The sequence below is a fragment of the Ptiloglossa arizonensis genome, chromosome 4 (assembly GCF_051014685.1).
Source record: "Ptiloglossa arizonensis isolate GNS036 chromosome 4, iyPtiAriz1_principal, whole genome shotgun sequence".
NCBI classification, from domain to species: domain Eukaryota; kingdom Metazoa; phylum Arthropoda; class Insecta; order Hymenoptera; family Colletidae; genus Ptiloglossa; species Ptiloglossa arizonensis.
In genome coordinates, this window is record NC_135051.1 from 11,511,942 (window position 1) to 11,538,104 (window position 26,163).

Here is a 26,163-nt window from a genome sequence, read left to right on the forward strand (position 1 = left end):
TTTATTAATCCATTGATAACACTCTCACAAAGGTATTGTTGAAAAATATAAAGGTTTTTAGTTTCCATTAGTGTATCGTTTTGAAATTCGATGACTGATCGCCTGTAATACAGTTACGTCCACTTTTGTTATATTTCGATTTACTCTAATTTACATCAGAAAGTGATACAATAATGTTTGTATCAAAGCATTATTTTCTATTCTGAGAAATATCGAGTAATTTAAAATTTCGTCAAGAACAGTAATTTCTGCTTTCAAAGTCCAATTTTTACCTCCATACAATATTATATATTATATATATAACCCGCATGGATAATTCTTATTGACCTCGGATAAAAATCGTTACGTATTCCGCTTTTAAGTGAATTAACGGTCTCGATTTTGTTTCTTAATAATGGGAACTACTGCATCTATCTTTCGAATACCTTTTCTCAATAGTTCAATATATAAAAAAAAAAGTATGATTCCATTTAAAGAAACATTAATTTGAGACGTACCTCTTTCTTCTCACTATATTTTGCTTTATGAATAGTTTAACTTTGTAGCAAATAGTTTTTCCATGTATCTAAGTGCAGTGGAGATACTTAAGTGCTAGTATTAAAATGTTTCACCTGGTATTTGGAATTTTAATATTGCTGAAAATAATACATTCTTCCTATATTCAATTTATCTAAAATTATTGTAAATTTTCTTTCGAAATTTCAGTTTTTTAAGATTCTATTATATCTCCATAACATTTCTCTTTCGTATTTAGCAGTAATGTTTCTTCTTTTTTAATGAAACCTACGTTAAAGCACCTACGATAAAGTTAGTAGTTATTTACATGTAAATGGTTAAAAAGCAATCTTAATCAACGATTGGAAAAAATAGTGTCTATTATAATATGGAACATGTGGTAAATTTCTAACGAAAACTCAAAAGAATTTAATTTTTGCCGAGAAAGAATATTTATTGAAACAGAAGGGACAAATAAGCAAATATCTTTTAGTTTTGTAAATAGGACCGCGTTTTTCTTTTAATTATTGACGCTACAACGTTAACCTGTATAAACAACAACAACAACAATAATAATAATAATAATATATAATTATATAATATAAAAGGAATGTCATAACTATGCTAAGAAGAAAATAAATTTAATAGCGAATTACTTTTGAACATTTAAATCTAAACATATTTAGTGATAAATTGTGCAAAAGTAATACTTTTTAATTAGTTTCCCAATATAAATTGCAATATTCGAAAGATATTTCTTATGAATTCAAATCGAACATGATAAAATGAGTTGGTTAAGAAGAAATGGTATTTCACGTGTCAACCTAATAATTATTCAGGAATACGGAGTTAGAACTTGAAATATTCATGCAAAGTGAAGATATTGTATGATCTATAGTGACGTGTGAATCATTACGAGAGCGTCGATACTAATTATATTCGCACTTTCACTCGATGCGCTTAAAATGACGACTAAGAAGATTCAGCGACATGTAAAGGGGAGAATGAAACGAGTTAAAAACGGTTTATTGGTGGAGGACTGCGAAGGATGGCCGCTTCGTTCGTTTCAGATTATTTCCTGCCATTATTCGTCGAAGACGTCTACCACAAAAAGGGGGCAAACAGATCCGGCGACAGCTGCTTGGCTATTAAAACCGACTTAAACCTTCAAACCCTCAGTATGATCGCAAGAGTTACCTCTCATTCCACGAGTTTCTTCCACGTCAACCCCCTACGCGATTATATACAAAGCTAACGCATGTATATGCTGAAATTGATATTATTTTTCCTAACAAATAATATCAAATTGCAAAATAAGAATAAAAATCAGATTGGAAAAGAAAAAAGAAACTTTAGATATATAACCCATTCTAAGTCAAATGGAATCACATTTCTGTCACTATAGTTGCTTATTTTTTCAAAACTCACAATCTTTGTGAAGAATTTCGAGAACGAGAAATTGACTTGTATAAAATTCTTGCTTTTTAATTGAAATTTTTTTTGGTTATTTAATGTTATTATTTTGACAAATTGAATACAACGAAACGACATAAAAGTATTTTATGCTCGATATTAACATCTATACAGAATAAGTTGTCAGTAATTCTCGCGAGACTAAAACGTTCTAATGTACAATATAATATTGCGTGACGTATAACCACCTAAATTTTCGTAAATTTTAAACCTCGAACAAGTATACAAAAAAGTTAATCATACGAGTTGGAAGATTGCAATAAGTAACGAAACTTGGAAGAAACATTTTAAAGTTGTCACATAGGCATTTTGCATTTTTATGTACACACAAAGAAACATAATTGACGATAATTTTCTGTAGTTACACAACTGTAGTATTATAATAGTAGAAATAAAAAATGATTACATAATTAATATAGAACGCATAAAATGTACAAAATGTTAATAATAAAGAGACCCTTTTCAATTTTGTATTAGTTGAAAAATAAGATCCATCATACCGTCAATTAGAAATTGGCGATCTTCTGTATAAATATTGTGTAATACTAACATTCCAAATATGTTTCGATGGGATCTTGATAGAAAGTATTGTAACTAAATAACCATACTGGTCAAAATAGGTAAAAAACAATATACGAATATATGAATATAGAGACAGTTGTTAACTGCTTGTTATCATTCCTTCAAAGTGACCGTCTCGTCCTTCAACATTTTTATTTTGAAACCGTTTACTGTACAGAATTGAGAAGTTGACCTCTGTAAAAAATTAAGAATTGCATTAATTTGAGAATTTCGGTCAACCTTCAAACGTCTGCGACTAATTGCAAGTAAAAATTGCTCATTCCTGTCTACATTTTCCTTAATTCAGGCGTCATCTTTCCAGTTACTAGCTATATTACAAGAAATAATACAACATGAGTTTGAGACTATTCAAGGAATACCTGACATTTTTGAACCAATGCAGAACTCAACGCTAAGGCGTACAATAGCATGTGTTGAGGCATGAAGGGACCACTTTCTTTAATTCTTCATAATTCAAGAACTAAGCAATACAGGACTTATGTTCATAAGAAATTTTTTACTTAATTTGTAAATTCACGCTCTGAAGTATAGACACTCATTTATAAATCACCCTATGTTTGTACATGCGCTTGTTGTAAACAAGTGAGTCAAATAAAACGCGTGCAGTGAAGTTCAATAACGATTGAAAATCACTCTTTTGATTATATCTCTTTGTAAATAAAGGGTGTTCAATAAGTTTTGTCGAACGACAAAACTTATTGAATAACCTACTATAACTTCAAAATACGATGGTAGAGCCATTAGAATTTTTTAAATTCGTTGTTTATCATGCCCTTTCAGCTCGTCTAATTGATTTTCTTGCATATTGGCTGAAGAGCTTAAAACTCTTGAAAGTTTGAAGTGTTATGCACCATATTGTATGTTGTATCTCGTACTTTCCTCGTCCAATGAGAAAAATAAACGAGATACACAAAGGGATGCACTAATGCAAACTGAAAACCTTTATATTTTTCAACAATATCTTTGTGAGAGTGTTATCAATCAATTAATAAGGTTTTCTCGATGTAAGTGAGACCAAAACACACCTAGATTCTATTATATTATATTTATCATTTCTGATAAACTTTCAATTACAACCTCTTTTTATACGATATTACTCTTTTCTCCATAATTTTTATCATATCCGAACACTACAACTGTTCAATTTCTTCAATAATCGGTTGAATGTTTTCTTTAAGTTTCTCTGTTGTTTGTGAAATATTCTTGTAGACTTGTTTTTGGCTAACTTTAATAAAAAAAACTAATAACGTCATATTACACGATTTTGGTGACCAATTGACATTATCATTTCTTGAAAGAACTTTAACACTGAACATTGTCTGTAATAAAGTTTTTATTTAAAACTTTATTTTAAAGTTTTTGTAAACATCTATACCGACCAATTTTAATCACAAACAATTCATCATTATGTAGTAACATTCGCCATTAATCGTAATTGCTTGGCTGTTTTGATTTTTAAAGAAGTACTATTTACTAAATATTTACTATTTTAAAGAATGTACTATTTACATGTCTAGCTCAAACCGCACTAAAACTGCATCAAACAGTGACTTGTTATGAATGTATCGGTTGTTCGTGGATTTCTTTTAGAAACTTATTCATTCCTTGAGAAACTTAATACATATATTTCAATACATTTCAATGTTCATGTTGTGATTTAAAAATAAAAATACATTGTACTATGTAATCGATTACCGAAGTGACATATAGTGGGTAACGAATAAAACACAACGTTTAAGTGATTTTTTTGTGATTAACCATTTACATTTTTATTCGATTAGGTAGCTAGTTCTACGTGTGACTTCTTACCTAGACAATCATTAAAATCATAGACTTTTTTCATTAATCACTATATATATGCTGAAAATAATAGATTGCAACTATATTATACGAATAATTATTTTCATAAACGAGTATCTTTGTACCTGCATAATAAACTAAATGGTGCAAAGAATAAACATGCGTTTTCGATAAATATTTAATTTATTAATCATTTTAAAAACGATTACTTGTTTCTTTTTATTTCTAACCTATTATTAGAAGAAAATTTTGCTCACACATAAATAATACGATGAACAAATATAATCTTGTTCGGATAATAACACACATAGAATTTTATTTGAATAATATTCAAGCCTTTGAAACAAAGAGTACTTTTATTCATACTTGAAACATTACAGACGAGTGTACAAGCTAACATTATTTACATTCCAAATCAAGAATTTTACATCTTAATTTAAACAATTCGAAGCATAAAACTTGAGAGTACTAATTCGTGAAAGATAATAATAATACTATCGTCCAAAAAAACATTTACTACTTTCAATAAAGTAAGTAATAGACTAATATATTTTTTATAATATATCTACAGTATCAGTACCTTTGTTCTGTTTATAAAATTGCAATATCGAAAATCACAAGTTGCGTATCCACGTGGATAAAGATTAATTAATTCAATGTCATACAATTAAATTGATATCAACGTAGTTTGAAACGACAGCGTCTCATCTGCATAATCTGTAAATAATAACGTCACTGAAAAAAGCGAACTTAGTCCTCCGGTGATAAACTTTTTGTCCCTTCTTACCGCCATCGCTCGCTTCTCGAATCACAAAGTTCTATATACATATATATTTGTACGGACGACTCTTCTATGAAATGAAATTTCTTCTAGAGACAGGGGAATAGTAAGAAAACCAATCTTTTTCATTATGCATGTGCATGTATTATAACAAGATATTATTTCGTTCTGGACAAAAATTGTTAAAATGATAATTCAAATATTAATAAAAATATAGAATTACCATCATTTGTGTAAAGGATAATAGTTATCAGGTATCCAGGGCATCCATGTCCCATTGAAGTATTTCGGTAAGGAAGCTGGATCCACTGGTTGATTTGTCTGGTGTACCAAAACTTTGTTATAGTTCTCTATATAAAGATTCAGTTCCTCGGCAATCTATGGACGAAATAAATGTTTAAGAAAAAGAATTTTTATCAGCAATTTTTATAAAGTAAAATATGAGTTAATCTGTCCTTTATTGAAAAGGATCAAATAATGGTTTTTGCTATACGATGAATACAAACAAATTTGCTTTTTACAAATATTCAAACGAAAGTGGGTGTTCAAAACTCAGTAAAAGATATAATCAGATTATTTGGAACTTTTGAAACAAAAATAACTTTCTTTCTAACTTGTACCTTTCAAAATTGACACACTCTGGACCTATTAATTAATGATATCTATAAACGTTATTAACAGGTCATAAGTGTTTTAATAGTGTCAAAGACCTCTAGAAACATTTTCAAAATAAACTCTTGATCGATGACATTTTTTTTCATAAGTATTAGCAGATTTAGGTGTTATTGAATCTGTTACTTAATTCATTTCATAAATAAATTTCTCCAAAAATAACTAATTAATATTTTATTTGCCATTATTTTACTGCATAATTAGTGAACTAACGTACACGGACGTCTAAGGGTCGCAGCTTGTAAAAGCAATCCCCCTTCAAAACGCAACTTCTCGTATCTACATTTTATCTAAAATCTCAAGCCTCGCGCATTCGAGCGGGCACCTCAAAATGCTATGAAAATCTGAGTTTCGATTGAGGTTTGCTACAATCTCAAAAATACAGATTTTTGTATGTACAAATTTGGAAATCTGGAATTTGGAAATTTGGAATTTTTCATACTTTTGTTGTAAAATTAAGAAATGTATAAATTTGAACAACTCATTCTTATGTTTGTTATAAAATTTGTGAAATTTATAAACGTTCGTAACTCTTTCATGCATTTATTATAAACATTATACATCAATTTATAAATTTTATAAGCTTAGAGCTTATAAAAACAGCTAAAAGTGTGTGAATTATTCATTGTAATTTTCCAGTCACAATGTAAATGCATTAAACTACAATTATGTCAAACTCGTTTTATTTTTCAACTAGTCTGTTCTAAACTGACTTAGTTAATAGTAAAAGATTAGTTAATGGTTAGGTTTGCTACTGGTCATAAAAAGTCACTCGATCATAGGCATGATCATAAATGTTCATAATAGGCAGAACACTGATCTCCAATTAAAATTACAAAAGTTTGGTGAAACTTATACAGTTATTCAAAACCACAGAAAGAAAAAGACTACAGTACCTAGTGATTTTGCCAACATGAATACAGACTTAGTAGATAACACATTAAAACGCAAAGCTCCTACCAAATAGTTGACAGACGTATCAATCTTAAACTCATTCGAAGCCCTATAAAATGAAACAGATATCGAAACATAAGAAACATACATAATCAGTTCAAAGAAAACCATCACTGATCTTTATCGAAGCACAGATAATCGAATCCTTAAGGGAACTTTTAGACGAAATAGCTGAATAGATTATATCATCAAACAACGACAACACCATCAAATTAAAGTTCAAATTAATTCTTTAGAGCTTCCCAAAATATTGGAATGAATAATTTTGAAAAGAATGAAGACTATTATTGAGAAAATAAGACTGATACAGGACTACCAATTCGGGTTTCATAACCAACACGCTATAATCCACCAAATACACAGACTAGTAAACAACATCAATACATGTTTTGGAAACAAATCATATTGTTCAGCTATATTTTTAGATGTCGAGAAAGCATTGAACAAGGCATACGGGCTTGTTATTTAAAATTGCAACAAACTTCTCATCATCAGATTATCAGTTGTTCGAATCATACGTAACTAACCGAAAATTCCTTGTCCAATCTTAAGGCGATCAATCTACTCCTTTCGGAGTATCCTCGGATCTATTCTTTACATTCTATACTCCGCTGATATACTAACCACGACAACTAACAACCCTTTCAACTTTTGCTAACGATTCTGTAATTCTTTCCAAACGTAAAGGCCATGAAACTGCCTTCTCAATGGTCCAACAAAGTTTATCGATAGTAGAACGATGGTTCAGTAAATGGAAGATTAAAATCAATGAGGAGCAATCCAATCGCATAGTTTTCACGTTAAGGAAACAGACGGCTCCCAGTGTTTCAATCAACAACAAAATCAAACCTCAAACTAATGTTGTTAAATACTTAAAGCACAAATATGGGCTGTCTAACGGGTAGAAAATCCAAACCAAGTGCAGAAAATGAGCTACTAATCAACTCACTACTCACAAAACAATCATCAAGGCAATATGGATCTACGGCATTGAGCTTTGAGACATGGCAGAAAACTATCGAATCAAAAGAGGAGAGGAGAGACTGCAGACGATTATATATGTAGTTACTACATCTATAGTTTTCTGTGGATAATTTCGCTTCATTATTTTTTGTAGATTTTCTTTAGCTGAGTATATTTGATAGATTTTCTTTGTATAAGTATATCGCTGCTTGTAGTTTTGTAGTAATTGCAACCATGTACAACTGTATATACAAATATTTTTCATCTATACTCTCTTTTTACAAGAGAGATCAGATATATCAGAAATGACATAGAATATCAGAAATGTCAAACGTGTTACCAGAAGTGGGTATATCTGAACCGTAGTTTAGAAAACGAGAATATATATCAAACCACATATCTTTTCATATTTTTCTACTTATTGACAATGATGGATGCATAACGCGAATGATTAACTTGTTTAGATAATTACGGAAAAATGCTTAACGCAAGAATAAAAAGGAAATATACAACATGAGGTATTTAAAACCAGCTACCCAAACGACTTGCTCACTTATGGCTATGGAAAAACACGCATTAAATCAATCTTACTTGGTTTCAAAGAAAGTCATAGTCTAATGTTAATAGTTTTTCAGCAGGTGAATGTATAAAGAAGATACGAAGATCAATTTGATTTTCTAAATGAAATGGCATATTCTTTTACTTACTTTCCAATAGAACACTTAAAAGCGCATACAATGATTTATATACCTAAAAACACTTGAAGATAAACTACCATGAAAAATAATTTATTTCAAGAAAGCAATCCCATTTCTGGTGATTTACTTATTTATGTGCACACTGCTAATATAAGTGTTCAAAATGTTGACCTTGAACATTGGTGGATATTAACAATAATAAACATTGTCCATGTAGCTAAAACTACTACAAATCAGGAAATTTTCAAGATATAGATACATTGCTTCTTTCATAACTTCGCAACATTTGTTATAAATGAAAATCGTATCAACTTTCTCCACTTTCACACAATGCATTTTGGAAGTTTGAATAATACAAAACCACACTTTGAAAAACGTGTAACTTGACTGAATATTAGTTTCTGTTTTGTTCTACGATTCGTATAGTGGTTACAAAGCGAGATTAAACAATTAGAAAAGGTACTATCATTTTTTCAAAGTAAATTATTTTCCATCGTCGATCCTGAATTGACTTTAATTGTAGGTCATTGTACGCATCTTAAAACCCTCTCTTAGAAGCTAAAAATATTATTTTATTTAAAAAAAGATATTGATCGGTGCGTTTCGTCTACTTCTCTACAAAAGGACCATTGATATTAAATTATGTCCCCTCTGAAACCAAGCAAGATCGATGCGACATATGTTTTCTATCATCAAAAGGTGGCAGGTAAGTTATTAAGGTGGCTTGTTTTAAGTGTATTGCCATGTTATATAATCTGTGTTATCTGGAAAATAGTTTTGTCTGTCAAGGAACTTGTTAGAAATGTGCCAAAAATATATTTGTTCGATAGAGTGAATTCAAATAAAAATGTAAACCACACGTAATCAAAACTTAGCGCCAGTTTGTTAACAAAAGAAAGCAACGAAAGTAAGAGAAGAATAAAACTAATATTCGCCGATTGCAATTATGAGCAAGGGTAATGAATTGTTTAAGAAATAAATTTTTTCTAGGCAGCATAGACGATATAAATTTTACAAAAACGATCACAAGGAAAGTAACTGATTTTATATTACAATAAATCATATCGATGATATTGCATGGTTATGTCCCAGTAGCTACAACCGCTCGAAATGATTGTTGGTTTCATTTTTCCTCCTTTGAATCAATAAATTCAACCGAAGATACAAAATAATCAATCCCTTTACATGATTTACAAATAACCAGACATAGATAATTTACCGACTCGGAACGGTTCGAAAAGAGACTCAAGGCATTTCAAGTAGAGGACGCCCAAGCATAAATATGATTTGAATTAAGCATTACCCAAGTCTAAATCGTTGGGTGCGAAAACTATTCCCACCATGTCCCTGAGACACCCCATTAAGAGTACCACGTCCCACTATACAACCAAAATATAATATAATCAATATAGATGAATTTGAAAATAAATTCAGACCCAGAACAGTTTTCAAAAGAGTTTTCAGTTTCAGTATTTAGATACAGTTTCAACTTTTAGACTTAGTTCAGATTTATTTATGTTTGTTGCAAATCTATACAAGCATTAATTAACCCCTCGAACATTAAGTCAGGCGAAAGAATATTTTTTTAAAATATCCGATTTGTCTTTAGTTGAAAAATCCAAGCAATTATCACCACATAAATGATGGCCGAAAAAAGACCTCTCATAGTGTTTAAGTTTTCGTGCGTTGAATGTGAGTAACAAGTGTTTTTTGTAGAAACGGAAGAAGATCATGTGTCTTTTTCAAATTGATTTCAGCTACTGTGATTTATATTTATTAAATAGAGAAATTGCAGTAGAATATCAATTATTTTAAAGCCATTTATCTAAAGAATTAATTATTGAAATAAGAAACAAGAGACATATTTTTTATATCAAGTTTAAAAATCAACACGTCTATTGGATAAGTGCCTGATTTGGATCCCAATTTTCATGCAATTATCCGATTTTTACTGTATATTGAATTGTTAAAAAGGATGATAATTAGCACACGGAAGGAGGATTTCAAATCTGGCGATCATCAAGGCAAGAATATCATCTCCAGGCAAGAAACAGGCACGAAAGATGAAAAATAAGTTCCATAGTTCCAAGGAAGATACAATAATAATTTGGAACATAATTCACGAATTTTACGCGAAGAAAAGAAAAATAGCACGGTTCAAAATTGCTAGTGGCCATAAAACAAAACAAATTTTCCATGAAAAATCAACAGTCAATCAAGTGGTGTAAGTGTCGTCCGAAAAGTGGGCGACCTTGCCATGGGAGTGAACCGTTCTAGGGGGAAGGACCGGCTCCTCCCCTCGAGGACGGACATAAGGTAACCACCACGCCGACAGTGGATGGTGGACGGGGGCTTTCCCCGCCTCCGTGACGTTGGGCGTGGCTATAGGGACTGTGGGTGGTCGTGCGGCCCCGTACGGAAAGTGGCGGCGGGGCAACATGGTCCTGCCCACTCCTTACGAAGAAGTGAGAGGGCGTGAAAACTACGTTGTACGGAGGAGGGGGGCATCGGAAGCTTTTTGAGGGGCACCCAATGTTTTCGGGTGCGGGGAATTTCGCACTCTCTTCGGCCCAACCCCAAAAGGTCGGAGGAGTCTTTCAAAGGTTTCCTCTGCGTAAAAAAAAAAAGAAAAAATGGTGGAAGTATACCAATATGAGTAAAACATTGATTGGAAGGCCAAACATTGTATTCTGGGGCGCAAAATAATTAATAACAATTTAGCACTAGCGGAAAGGAAATAAAAGTGTCGTATCTAATGCTTAAGACAAATCTATAAATTTCATTTGTTAATGCAATAGTCTTCGATGTCTGTGTAGATTATTTCTTCCTTTCATGATATTTGATGCATTCTCAAAAAGCATGCGTATATTTAGTTTAATTTATTAATGAAAATGGTAAAATAATTTTAGATAATCAGTTTCAGAATTAAACAAATTTGTTCAAGTACATACCTTCGGATATGTAGAAGATAAATCTGTGGTCTCGCACGGATCACTGAATACATCGAACAGACATCTGTTTAAACATTTTGGATAGATTGTGAAATTCTCACAATTTACTGTTGCCTCTTTTCGAAGCTTAATTATTTCTTCAACTTTTAATGTAGATTTCGATAACTCGGTAATCGCATTGCCTACGAGTGATTGTAAAACACTTGATGTGTTGTATTCTGGATACAATTCGTTCGTGCCACCATCACCATAATAATCACCATACTGAAGCTTCGCCCCTGTATTAAAAACTATTAAATAAGTTCTGAAACAGGAGATAAAAATCGTATATTTGAATTACCTTTTATTAGTTTATATTTTCCGATTAAAGCTGCTGAAGTATTTTCTACTTCATCGATGTTTAATAATATACTTCTGCGATTAATCTTCTTTTCGGAAACAATGGTAGGCCATTGATCAATACCATCAAGATTTCCTTCTAAATCCTCCAAATTACCACCCGCAGCTGAATAGAACGTTGGTAACCAATCGGTTATATGGATCAAATGATTAGAAATCCTGGAGGTATGTTGTATTAATGGTGAGTAGATGCATGCTACGCCACGAACTCCACCTTCGAAAAGCGTGAATTTCAACTGAAAATTGTGATATCTTTTCATAATATTTTTATTTTTAACATTAGTACAAGAAACAAATATAACATATATATTTATATAAGATATCACTTTTATGAACAATTTACTGCAGAACTCACTATACAAAATGAATTACGAGAAATAGAGTCCTGAATTATCTCCGTTATTTATCGTTGTATAAGAAAACTTCTCAAGATAAAGTTTTTTTATTTGAAACGATATACAGTGACAGGAAAAGAAATGTTGTTAAAAATATTCTTTTCTTACACGATTTCAAGGTAGTACGTGTTTTTTTTTTAAACGAGTTCATATAGTTTTTATTAGAATATATTATAACCAACTTCAATACGAATTCATCGATCTAGCATTCTATGACCTTGGAGTGATTTTGGACTAGGAAATTTATATTTTATTTCTGACCAGATATTCTCACAAATCATAATTATTCGTTCTTTCATTTTCTCTCTTAGTTTTTAGCGATATGTATCAACTTTTAATTTTTTCCACAAGAAGATATCGAATGGAGACAATTGAAGAAGCACCTGATTGCGTTCGACTTTCAACTTATTAACGATTTGGGCACTTTTAATTTTGTTTTAGATAATGTCTGCTCCAAGTAAAGTTGTGTATAATTATATACTAATTACGCACAAATAAAAGATGATAAATGGTTTTTATGTTCTGTGTACAAATTTTTATTAAGTAAAAACAATAGAAAGAACCAAAAGTCGTTGTGACGAGACCATTATTAAACTAACGGAATTTTCTACTAGATTATGCATTAGGCCACGTATTATAATAGCCAATGTATTTTGCGACTAAAAATACACACAATAATACTAAACTATATAGTTATATGACAGAAACAAAACATATAAGATTTCGTATTAAGAAAATTTATTACCCCTCGTAATGGATAGTTCGATCCAAAGTTCTCTAGAAATCCTATAGTCTGTGCACCATTGTCAGACATAAAGACAATAATCGAATTCTCCAACATCTCCGCTTTCTTCAACACCTTAAGTACTCTACCAACAGATTCGTCCAGAGCGGTAACCACACCTGAAAGTAGAATATTATACACTCGGTTACATAGATTTGTACCGTACAAGAGGACAGTGACTAAGTTCATTTTACTCTGCCCTCGCGGTACGCATCAAGATGTTACATGCTTGAAGTACTTGATATAACGCGGTGCGATTAAATAAAACTATTAGTTTTGTAAACATCCTACGAGAAAGACTGTTAAAGACTGCGATAATGTACTACGACTGTTAAAGACTGCGATATGTTCCATTTCAGGTAAATAATTAAAATTTCGGCTGTGAGTGGTACACACATACTGTGCAGAGCTGAAAATTTAGTTAAGTATCTATGTACTGAACGATAGAAACGTCAGGAGTGTCAGCCCTTCACTTTGCCTAATCCTCAGATATTCTCTACCGGGCATATTATATTATAGTATGAATCCCATATCAGCAGAAACTACAAGAAACCGCGAATACGAAGATTTTCTTGTATTAGCAAAGTATAATTCTGTTTATTGAGTACAAGTCAAAAAGAAAGTACCACGAAGAAAAGATTGGAAAAAGATATTGTGAGTAATACAATTAACTGGAAACTGATGAATGATAAATGATTGTAGTAGACTATTGTTGACATTATCTATAGTTGCCGACGAGACCCTTTAGAGTAAGAATCGACCTCAGAAACAATGAAACAGCGATCGATTGCCCACGCTTGAAGAACACTCGAACACTCGTCTTTGTTATTATAATAAGTAGTAGATGTAAGTGTTATTGTTCGATAAATTCCTATTTCTTCTCGCAAAGCAGCATTATTTATCATGCACCCACACATATCCCCAAATGATCAAGACGTCAGTGACAACAGTTTAACATCGGAAGATTCATAGGCTGAGAAGAAATGCCTAACACGTTACGTTGACAAGATATTGATGCTGGCCATTGGAGGCTACTAGGAGAGGGTTGTCCTGCAGGCCAAGGACGATGCCCGGCACGTTGTTGCACGAATCAAGGGGATTAGTTTAGAGATGGCGTTCTATAAGACCAAGGTGCTAGAGATACACGTGGGAGCTATCCCTCCCCTCATCCAGGTAGATGAGGTCAGTGTCAAGATGAAGTCCTAGATAATGTATCCTCGACAGCCAGTAGCGTTTTGAAGGATATTTTAGTAGTTTGGCTCCATGGTTAGAGAGAATAGTCGATGGCCTAGATCGGATCTTACCTAACCTGTGGGGTCCGAGCAACCAGGTTCGTCGTCTTCATTTGGTCCATTCGGTAGCCTTTTATGGGGCCCGTTTAGGCGAGCGACCTAGTCACTTCCGGCATAAGATGACACTGCTGCGCCGTGTCTGTAGGTGGCTAGCTTTAAGGATCGTTTGTGATTAAAAACGGCGGACGGATGATGAGCTTCCATTCCCATGCTGTCAGGTGCGGGCGATCGTGAAATTAGGGCTCCCGATCACGCTTCGTGCGACCCTCGGAAAGAAGGGAAACGAGGCAACGTGACCAAACCACGACCTAACCAAACCTTTTTTTTTTTAACGTATAGATAATCTTCGAAAAATTTGTTCGACTCTTTGGAATGAGGTTAAGGCTAGCCTATACACTAGTGTAAGGGTCCCTGCATTTGGAAATGTCAGAGCCTACTCACTAAGATGTTATCTTAGTTAATACTCGCACTATTTCAGAAGCACACTGAGAACTGCGAGCAGCATAATATTCGATGCCCCCTCTTCTCCTCTCCCCAGTGCATTGCGATGTTCGCGTGCGCCTCGTGTTTTTGTTAGGAGGGAGGAGGGCGTTAACCACGCCCCTCTTCGTGTATAGAGACGCCCAGAGGCGGAGCTCCCGACTACTCTTCGTGCGGCTTCCGGAAAGAAGAAAAGCGAGAGAGTGCGATCATGTCCTGCCACTGTCTCGATTTTTTTCTTGCAAAATGATCTACTGTTATTCCCATGATTTAATTATATCTTACTCGGTTTTAGTGTTACTCATTTTTGTTCTTGATGTATGCGAAAATAAGAGAAACCGAGACAAATAAATGTGACAATTCACATGATGCAAACCATTATAGGCATTGACAAGCCAGTAGGAGTCATATTTTACATTACACACCTGCAAACTTTCTTCTATTGAAGTCTTCAATATAACTTAAAGTTGAATTTACTTCCTTTATATTACGAACTTCCATTACAGCTTCAGTGTCACTGGAATGAGCAGCAGCATGGGCCAGTTGTAGATAAAGTGGTTTCTTTTGATCATGGTTCATAATTATACTTTCAGCTTTCTCCGTTATAAGATCGGTTATGTATTGATAATTGTAATCCACAGATAGTTTCCCAGGAATATCGTAATGTAAATCATATCCAGTATTATTCTGTAAAGGAATTCCATACTTCCATTTAAAAGTAATATTAAAAGGATTTAATTCTAAATTATTTCCGAAAAACCTTATAAATAACTATGTCAAAATTTGAAAAGAGAACTCACATTTTGTTCAATGGTATGATTAAAATATGTAACGTAACCGTTATAATATCCGAAAAAAGTATCGAAACCACGATATGCTGGTGTGTGATAATCAGTGTAATAGCCAACATGCCACTTTCCTACGAGATGACTTGCATATCCCAATTTTTGTAAATATTCTGGTAAAAGAGTATTATTTAAAGGTATTGCGCGAGGCTCTCCTGCCTTCAACGGATAACCTTGCATACCTGTAGAAAAAAGATACACTTTGTAGTATTAATAATAAAAATAAGCATCATGATCACCACTTATATGTCGAACAAGTTGTTAATCCTTTCGGTACATCTGATGATTATAGTTCTCATTCAGAAAATATTAGTAGTGGATCGATCGGTACTAGGAATCATTATAATAATATATAATCACACCGTGATATTTGATTTTCACCCTTCTAATACATATAGAGTAATTTTTTAAGGTACTGAGGTATGTTTATGTTTCGAATCTGTTTGATACTATTCAAAACGATTTCATGTTTTCTTTTTAGAAGAACCAAAATTACTTATTTATTAGCATTATTAAATCTATATAAAGTAGTGCTTACACCTACTAATGTCACGATATTATTAATAATAGTGAACTAGTTTTTAATAATAATAGTGTTAAATAGATTCTCTCAGTGAGAAAAACATGTTGAACATTCAGATTCAATGGATGTTTTGATGATCATTTTTAATGATTAATTTTTAGCGACATTCATCTTCATATTCAATAGATACAACTTCAAGAAATAATGACCACAATGTTTCCTTCATTGTAGTAGATCCAACCCTCAATTATTAAATTTCAAATTAATGGTGTGAAAGTGCAGCAACTACTGCATTCCGGGATGAAATATCAGGTACATACGAGGTGTGCCAGAAAGTATACAACCTGTGAATATATCTTTCTACCTGGTTGTGCTATTGTGAAAAACAGGTTTTCACCATTTAGGGGGAACGTTTATAAGCATCTGTAACGAGCGACACGACCCTGCAGATTTTCAGTCGACAACGATGCGCAGTTCTGTAAGTATTAAAAGTTGTAAGTGTTGCATTTTAAAATGATCGAACGCATCGAGTTAAGTTCTACATTAAATTTTATTAAAAGTTGACCTTTTGTATTTTGAATTCCCATCGGTTCGACTCGTAAAGTAATACATGTACTACCGACACATACTAAAAGTTCATTGTAATAAATCTACAAGCGATACACTAATGAACGAATGATTTAGACAATTCAAAAATGGTCGTACTTTAATGGAAAGTGATCCTCGTTCTGGCAAGTCTATAACGACTAAAACATCTGAAAATGCGAAATGAGTGCCAATTGCAATTAATGAAAATCATCGTTTGACTGCGTGAAAAATAAAAGAAGACCTTAGAAGATCAAGATTTAGGGATGAATTTCATAGTTACTGTTGGAAAATCAAAAAGATTATCGGATGGAAGTCGTCAATTTTTGGTAAAATACAATATCGTGCAACTTCGTCAACCTGATCTGACCAAAGTCCTGATTTGGCTACTTGCAACTTCTGGTTGTTCCCTAAATTAAAAAATGTTCCAATAGAAAGAAGATTCGAGCATGTAGAGAACATAAGACAGAATGTGACGAAGCAGTTGTTGGCTGTTCTAAAAGCTAACTTTAAGGAGTGTTTCCAGAAGAGGAAGGATCACTGAAAGAAGATTGTAGCTGCATGAAGAAGCGTGATGAAGATAGAGTATTCTAAAAGAGGCATCGTTGTTATTAACAAAGATTAATTCTTTCTTCTACTACAACACAAGATTGGATACTTTTCGAGCACACCTTTGATATTAAAAGAAAAGGTATCTTTAAATCAAATTTGTAGGTTTGTAACTTATGTATGAAGTAAAACTAAAGGAAACGTATTATTTAAATTACTATGTTTTTCTATTAATATTTCCATTCTCTACATTATGTGCAATAATGTAGTAATAAGGCAACCATAAAAGATATTATGTTCCCCCTGAAGTCGATCGAGCAATATGGCATCAAATTCAAGACATGTGACGTATATAATCATATATAATTCTTTAAGATGTGCGATGACCACCCTTGTGTCAGACGTAACTCGGATGATTGAGAAAATATTAAGTAGATGCTACATTTATTCCATTAAGTATATACACTTTTGTACATTTAAATAATCGAAATTTATACAAACAGTTATCTTGTATATTAAATAGTCTAAAAATGAATTGAGCGTGTATGCTTAAAAGTCAGATGTATTGCACGAATCTCCTTCATTTTAGTAATCATGAAACACAATGTTACAAATGATACCATTGATTTTTCTTCGCTACAGTTTCAATATGTATTACATCTTGGATATTTGTTTATAGAGGCTAGTCAGTAGCTTAGATATTATTGGTTTGGGTTAGGTAAAAATATACCAACTTAAATGCCAGAGCATATATCGATCGTGTAGGAGAAAAGGAATAAAGACCGATCGAATTGCTGGACCGGGATTCGAACCCGGTTCTTCCGCTAGCCAGACGACTGTTCTAATCATTAAACTATCCAGGTTATCGACGATTCCTTCCCTCTGTAAGCCTTACAACATACAATATGACTGCTGCCTACAGCAGTATAAATCGTATCTATTAATGGAATACCTGTTCGAATAGGATAACGTCCAGTAAGGAAAGCTGTCCTTGATGGAGTACATATCGGCAAAACGTAATGCCGTTGTAATATTACGCCGTGGTAGGCAAGAGCGTCTATATTTGGTGTAGGTATTTGATCGCTGCCGTGAAAACTTACGTCATTCCAACCCTTAATAAAAAATTTGAAATATTTAATATTTGTTAATTTACCGAATCAATAAATTGTTATTTGTTCATAATGAGAGTACGAGCAAATTTCAATTGATTTAAAAATTTGGTTCTAAAAGCTAAAAGTAAATTTACTCTCAAATAATTGGATACTTTTAATGAAATGTTGAATCCAAGTATTTTTATTAGAAGAAAGTTGATACTTTTTTCAGAAACCATTTATGGCATTGAAAAATAATTTTGACAGTATTACTCGAAAATAAACGATTATTTTATTATTATTTTATTATAGTATTCTTTATTACTACGAGGAAAGGATTTTAAGTATAAACAATATAAGTAAGGAGATAAGAAATATATTAAGGGAATAAAGATTTGTTAAAATTGTTCAGAGAAGGTAGCTATTTCTACTTTATTGATATATAACTGCAGAAAATTCCGGAAATCTTGTGGAAGTATACGTGTACTGTATTAGACAATGTTTCGGCCCACTTTCGTGACATCCTCTTTAGGTGCACATATATTATTCTTAACCTAAATAAAGAAAAAATATACATGAATAAATAAATGTTGACTAAATATAAATATAGCAAATTGAATAATATAAAGTATAAAAAATAAAGAGAAGAAAATCAAAAACCATGCAACAAATTAAATAATCTAATAAAATTAGGGAATAATAAAATAGGACATTCTCTCAAAAGGAAACAAAACTAGGTTGCAAGAACATAAAAGAAGCTCAACAAACTGTTGCTAATGAACTTTGTAAAAATAACAAACATAAGATGGAATGAAACAAAGAACTATTATTAATTTCAGAAGTAATAATATAAAGAGATTAATATCTGAAATAGTGCATACTAAATCGTTTAAACACAACATATTTAATTACCAACGAGTATAAGAAATCTACACCAGATTTATTGGAAGATAATAAGCACTAAATTTTCCCACTAAACATGAATGCTTGAAGACACATCATCTCCTTAAATCATCTTTCTTAACATTTTACCACGTGACTTGCGCTACTCTCTACGTAATCATACATGAGACTGATTTATTACAAGGATTGTGTCATTATCTTCTTAACTTAATATGTTCTTATTGATTCATTTTTCCCGTTTTTATCATAAGTTTTAACTAATTTACATACATTAACAATACTCGCACCAGAAAAGCATTTATTCATTAAGAGGACATCCTGACAAATCTTAATTTGAAACGCTAAAACTTACAGGTTCTTTAAGAATTTTTTGTTTAAATCGGGTAAACGTATAAATATAAAACTATTCAGTTATATTTATATATGATTCAAGTAACGATACGAATCTTTTTGTATCTTTACATATGTACTGTATAACGCTGGTAAGTTGGTAAGCCATTCCGAATTTGTACGGAAATATAAAGTAAAGTTACAATATTTCCACTATTGGTTGAATTGACGTTACATTTACTAATTGAGATCTGCCTAGCCACACATCTTGAATGCGCCAAAAGTGTGGACAAACGAAGCGATTGGTTTACTTTTCTTAGCTTTGTGCTAAAAGTGTTTCAACGAACCAGTGTTATATAGTATATACATATATGAGTTGTAATATAAATGGCTTCGGGGAGATTTTATGCCTCAAAAGAAGGCAACAAAAATTTGGAACAACACACTTGCGTTATTTGAAAATCAATATATTGTATGCACCAATATAACTAATGATTAGCGTTACGAATTCCACTGTAGACGTTTAAAGGGTCTTCGGCAAACCTTAAGAATATATTAATAGAAAAAGGAGTGCCTGACATTGTATCTTAGATAAAAACAATCAAGGTACTGTCTCAAAAGAAGATGCAAATCTGTGGAAGAAGGCAATGGATGATGAGATGGACTCACTTTACAGGAACCAAACTTGGGATCTTAAATCCTTGCCAAACAACCCATCGTTTAGTATTGTTGGATTTTTAAAACGAAAATGAAACCAAATGGTACTGTAGAGCGTTATAAGCACGATTAGTTGCTCGTCGTTTCAGTCAAACTCAAAGCATTGATTATTTTGTGATATTTTCACCGATGGTACGCTATGAGTCCGTTGTATTAGCTGCAAGTGTCAAATATAACATGGAACTAGTACATTGACGTGACTGACATAACTGACAGACAGCGTTCCTTAATAACTCTCCCAAAGAAAATGTCTACATGCAACAGCCGGAAGGGTATGAGGATGGATCGTCCGTGTCTGCCATTTGAAGAAAAATCGTTATAGATTCAAACAAGGACAAGATGGATCTATCGATTAGAGTAATGGAACCTGAAATATTATCAAAGGAAAAGATAAGCTGTTGCCACATCAAGAAGCAATTGCCTGTTTGAACTACATTGTTTTAATATCTCAACCAGATATTATATACGCTGTCAACATACTCACAAAATGATCAAATAGGGATCTGGAGTCTCATTGGAAATCAGTGAAACGAATCATGAAGTATCTTAAATGTATAATGGACCTCTCTTTATACCAATATCGAGAATCGCCAAATGATTTAATAAGGTACTGTAATTCTGATTATGCTGGGGTCTTAAAGGAAAAAAGATCAACTTCGTGGTGGACCAATAGTCTGATCATTCAGTCTGCAAAGAATTATTGCTTCGTTTGAAACAGAAAGAATCTACCGAATTAAAAGTAGATAACCAAGCTGCTATAGCAATGTTAAAGGACCTAGAGTTTCATAAGAGGACGAAACAAATAGATACGCACTTTGATCATGTTTGACAAGAATAGGAAGCTGGAAATGTCTATGTTGTTTATGTACCAACAGAAGATCAGGCTAAGGATTTACTTACTAAACCTTTGGCCTAGTTAACGATGTCTACAGCAGATGGGCATAACGTTCGAAACAAGAGATGTTGAGAAATCAAATGTTCCACCATAATCTTACAATAGTTATTTGATCGGTACCGATAGGTGGTACCAAGTGTGTTTGTTTCGGTTCTCGTATCTGGCTCTCGCTTGTTTTAGATTTGCATAATTCTTATTAAAAAAGTTGTTTTTTTTTCTGCCGTTCCTATTTTGTATTATTTCAATCAGTATAAATATTAATACCGTTTTACTTAAGGCTTATGTAATAATATTTAACCACGTGAATTAAATAAAATATTCGTTCCCCAACATATATAATACAGATTAATTATTAATATTTATGCGATACAATAGATTGCGTTTGCCGGTACGTGCAACCCACCATGCTTCATATAACGATAATAGCGCTTGCTTCCTTCCAGTTCCTCTTCTGACCCATCATGTGGGTCGGCACTTCCTCCCAAGCAAGTACAATTGAAGTCAAGTTCTTTACAGCCAGTGTCCATGCTTTCACTTCAGTAGTAACTTCGTTAGAATGCTATACATATTTGGTCTTGTACTGATCGCCAAATACATACTATATATCAAATCTCCAACTAGTTCTTTACATGGAATTTTCTTGTCAACTGGATCTGAAGATATTACCAATCTCTCGTCATCACAAATGTTTCAATATTGTCTCAGTGTACTTGCCTTGTGACATATAATTATCTATCCGCGCAAACTCTATTTCAAAGCAATATCTTAATTTTCTTAGATCTTTTATCTAAAACTCACATAATAATTTTTGTTTAAAAAAATTTATAAATTCTTGATGGAGTGACGCCAATATTAAATCATCTACATAGACAGTTATTAATATTTGATCGTTTTCTGTTCTTTTGTAGCGTACACAAGCATCAATCTCTGTAGATATCAGTTTCAAATTCTCAAATATTTGCTTCAATTCTAAATACCATTGCCTTCTTGGTTGTTTCAAACCATAGATAGATTTTACGAATTTCACTCCCCTCTATTTTACGAACTTGACTCCCTTTTCTCAACATTTCAAACATTTTCTTCACTATTGTATCAACAGTTTGTTCACGTATATATGATGGCTTGAGTAAAATCTCTTCTATTTGACACCTCCATAGACAGGGTGTTCTATTAAATGCAGGAAAAAATTTACAAAACGGATTGTCAATAGTTTCGAAACGTGCATTTAATGACGACAAAAAAATTTCTTCCAAGGTCATATTAAAGGTTTTTTCAAGGTCACCGACATTTTTCTGTACATTAACATGTGTTTCTTATAATGTAATATTGTAGTCAGCATCAAAACCAGTTCAACGATTTATAACTTTACGACCTTAAAGTGACCTTGAAGACAAAAGGTGAGTTAAAATTAGAGGAATGTAAAGATGAAGTGACTCACCTTATTTTATTAGCTATTCAAGATGCTAATTGCCCATATCGATATATTTCTGCACGCGAACAGTGAATGCTTAAATGGCATTTTTGGCGGTATTTCAACAGTACACCAACAATATATATTTCTCGTATTACATAGGTGTTGCAAAGCTTATATCAGAAAAAGATGACAGAACGGTTGCTTCTTGAGTATAAATGGTTGAAGTTTTTGTTTGTGAATGTCTTTTTCTCGCTTCATAAAATAGTTCTAATTAAAAACATGACTCACGGACTTTGAAATTTTATATGTGAACTCTTACACCAAACTATTCATTTACCTAGCAATTCTGTTGTTTCTTACATCTACTGGTATGTAGCAAATCTTTCATAGCAATGTATTGAAAAAATTGTTTTAGACTGTTTTTTTGTTCTATAAATTTAATTTACATTGTGATTTTTTACCACAAATCCGCGAACGTGGTCAAAACATAATATTTTTAAGAAGTGCGCGTCTTCAAGTGACATCATGTTTGCAAAACCTTGCCAATCCATTGATGATACTATCATCAAAATTTAATGAAAAATATATAAAATTATACATTGTATTAGCGGTATGTATGCAACATTGGTATGTATGCAACATTGTTTTGAAGTTTCACTATCTTTCTATTTAGTATCTTCTTCAAGCGGCCTTTTTAAGTTCAACCAGTTTCGAGAACATTTGTTCTCAACCAATCTTGAACTTACGACTGCTGGCGAACCTAATTTTTCGCCTTTAAACTAGGAATTACCAAATTCAGAATAAAACTTTTTCGTACGAGATTTTGTTTTTGATCAAATCGATTTTGAAAGTTTGTCGAATATGCACATAGAAATACAATACCATCTGTTAAAAGATCCTTTAGACACTTAATATGTTCAATTATATATATTATATACGACTTCACAGTTGTTGATAGTCGATAAAATATGAGATATGTGTCATCAAAAATATTGGTGAACTTCGATAAAAGATTTCTATGCCTTTTGAAAAACTATACAACTCTTATTTGGGATGATTAAATTTCATACGATCTTGTTTTTCGTAATACTATAACAAGAAATTTAGTTATGTAAAATAAAAGTTAAAAGAACAATCTAAGGTCACGGGATTTGAACCGATACTTCCTGCTTATGAAACAGACGCCTCATTTACTCATCCAATACACTTCCTTGTGAAAGGATTAAAGTTATAAACTTTCATATTCGAAATGTCAATGTTTTATCAAAAAAAGTCGGACAAATTTTTAATTTTTTAAAAATATCTTAAAAGCTATACTATATAAAATAAGAATTCATTGAATCTATTACCAAACCTTCACGCGCATTGAAGCCGTTTTTACGACACTGTTGTCTGGCGTAACACGGTGATTAGGAATCACTGCTCTAAAGTAATTATTATTTGATACATCGTGCTGAAATGTACACGATAAATATTAAAAATTTACTTTTTCGAAAATGAAGCTTCGTATGAAAAGCTTTTACTACAAGTGTTCGATATAGAGGGCTGTAAAAAGAAACTAAAACTTTAGGGGTTCTTGCCAAGTTCTTATCAAGGGATGTAAAAAATACTTGATCAGTATAGAGATTAAAATGAATCCTACCAACATAAGACACAAAAGTTTGTTTTCATGGTTATAAAAGATATTCAATGTGTCTTCTTCCATGAAAACAACGTAATAATAACCCCCAGTCGTGTTGTGGATAAATATCAAAGACTTGTGCTAGGTTTGTGTCTACCAATTAGATAACCTTTGTTGAAATTAATAGTAATGTTGTGTTGTCGTAAAATTTTGAACTAATGTGCTTTCAACTCAATTCTTTTATTTACATTCAGTGTGTTGCAAATAGACGATACTAGTCATGGATCCTTTCATTATTATCCTGTTTCTTTAAACGAAGAATCACTTCCCTTTTGGTTATATTACAAATTCCATCCTACTCTAGATAGTTTAATAAGAAAAATAAAATATTCCTACATTGATTATAAACGTGTGGTTTAAACATGTAGTATATTTTGTAAGGATCTATATCTAACAATAAGTGCGAATGATGGACAGTGTATGGGGCGAGTGCCTCTATAGCCATTTGATTAATACTGAAATAAACATGTTCTAATCTGCAAACTATTACTATTTACCAAATTAAGCCCACAACATCTGAAAATAACAGTAGTATTACCAGATCGTCCGCGATGATAACAATTATGTTTGGGCGCTGCATACTTGATTGCTTCATGGATTGTGACTTTGGCAGGAGTACTATGTACAAACACCCTGAGAGAATGGTTACAGTCAGTACGGAAAGCCCAATACGTGTCGTTGTTTCCAGCATCTTTACTTTTAACAATTATTCGCTTATTATTACACTTATTTTAAGAGAATATCACTAGAAATCGGTCTTCTCACGAACTTTACTCAGGTAAACATCAAATCACTGATCAAACAATTTAGTATTCATATGAACACAGGAGGTCAAATGCTTAAGATGCACGCATACAAAAAATAAGTAACCGTACAAACGTTAGCACGAAGAATGTATAAATTTTCCCGTAAAAACTATTTCGACCTGTTTCTCTTGATAAGAATCGTGCACTCGATAACAACGGTTTAGCGTCAAGAACGCAACTGTACCGTGTAACCTATACATTGCCGACTTTATAACACCAGTGGAGAAAGTATTCTGTGAGATGCTACGATCTGACTAATATCACTTTTGCTTATGTAGACATCTGACGTCGAAGGTTGCACCGAGTTATCGTAAATGTCTACATATGTACTTACATATTTCATAATGAAAAACAAGGACGTCGTCTCTTTACACACCTACAAACATACTGCCAAATGAATTATTTAATAACGCATATTAATCTAATGTTTGTATAACAAATACGAACGTGTTTATAAATAATCGTTCCACGTATTAAGTAAAGTGTCCTATTTTAATTATTCTCAATAATATTGTTAATTATAGTACTGATAATTAGCACTAATAATTTTATAATAATATCTATAAAAATTAATAGGATTTACAGCTAGGATTACATAGTGAATGTGGCCATTTCATGGCTGAAGTCGTTTTGAACATTTAAATGTCACTGTGATCTTCTTATCTTTGTTAATACCATTAAGTTTGTTAAGACCATTTTACTGATTTCAGCCAACAGTATTAGTACATTGTAGTGTGTTTAGAAATGTAGGTGGACATTCTCAAAAAATTAAGATCTCTGTATTCAGACCAAAGAACTTTCAAATATTCTTTCAAATATTAGCTAAAGTTAACATAACTTCTTACATGTGTTACATTATTTGGCAAAGTGACATTAACTAGCACAATTATTATACATCATTGTTTTTGTTTTTTAACAAGAAATTAATTAATTGGTAATTGGTAAAAAATTAGCCACGATTATTATACGTCATTGTTCTTGTTTTTTTTTTGAAAACGATTCGACTGATACAAATACGGTCTTCTAATGCTACAAATACCGATACTTTCAAAGAAGTCCTTTATACAGGAAATAATGCCCGTGATACTTTTGATAACATTAATCA

At 32.3% G+C, this 26,163-nt stretch overlaps 1 protein-coding gene across 2 annotated transcripts; it reads right to left on the reverse strand.

Annotated features, from left to right (window-relative positions):
* Positions 1-4,968: 4,968 nt before the first annotated feature.
* LOC143145961 (arylsulfatase B) lies at positions 4,969-25,268 on the reverse strand. 2 transcript variants are annotated; one of them, XR_012991815.1, is made up of 9 exons: positions 24,791-25,268; positions 18,174-18,333; positions 15,520-15,746; positions 15,145-15,406; positions 12,909-13,066; positions 11,710-12,004; positions 11,370-11,647; positions 5,138-5,509; positions 4,969-5,067 (listed from the first exon to the last, which is right to left on the reverse strand). XR_012991815.1 is itself a non-coding variant. In XM_076309841.1 (8 exons), the coding sequence occupies exons 1-8, from the start codon at positions 24,941-24,943 to the stop codon at positions 5,357-5,359; spliced, it is 1,686 nt and encodes a 561-aa protein (XP_076165956.1). In that variant the 5' UTR covers positions 24,944-25,268; the 3' UTR covers positions 5,037-5,356. The 2 variants fall into 2 exon arrangements, 1 of the variants encoding a protein (XP_076165956.1); XM_076309841.1 differs by having other exon boundaries at positions 5,037-5,509.
* Between the last annotated feature and the right edge of the window lie 895 nt (positions 25,269-26,163).

Bases quoted from the DNA above. Each gene is read 5' to 3' on its own strand.
- LOC143145961 (XM_076309841.1), bottom strand. From the start codon at position 24,943: ATGCTGGAAACAACGACACGTATTGGGCTTTCCGTACTGACTGTAACC. The intron at 12,005-12,908 runs GTAATAAATTTT...CACAATTTTCAG, and splicing joins CGAACTATCCATTACGAGGG to TTGAAATTCACGCTTTTCGA. The intron at 11,648-11,709 runs GTAATTCAAATA...TTTTTAATACAG, and splicing joins AAAATATAAACTAATAAAAG to GGGCGAAGCTTCAGTATGGT.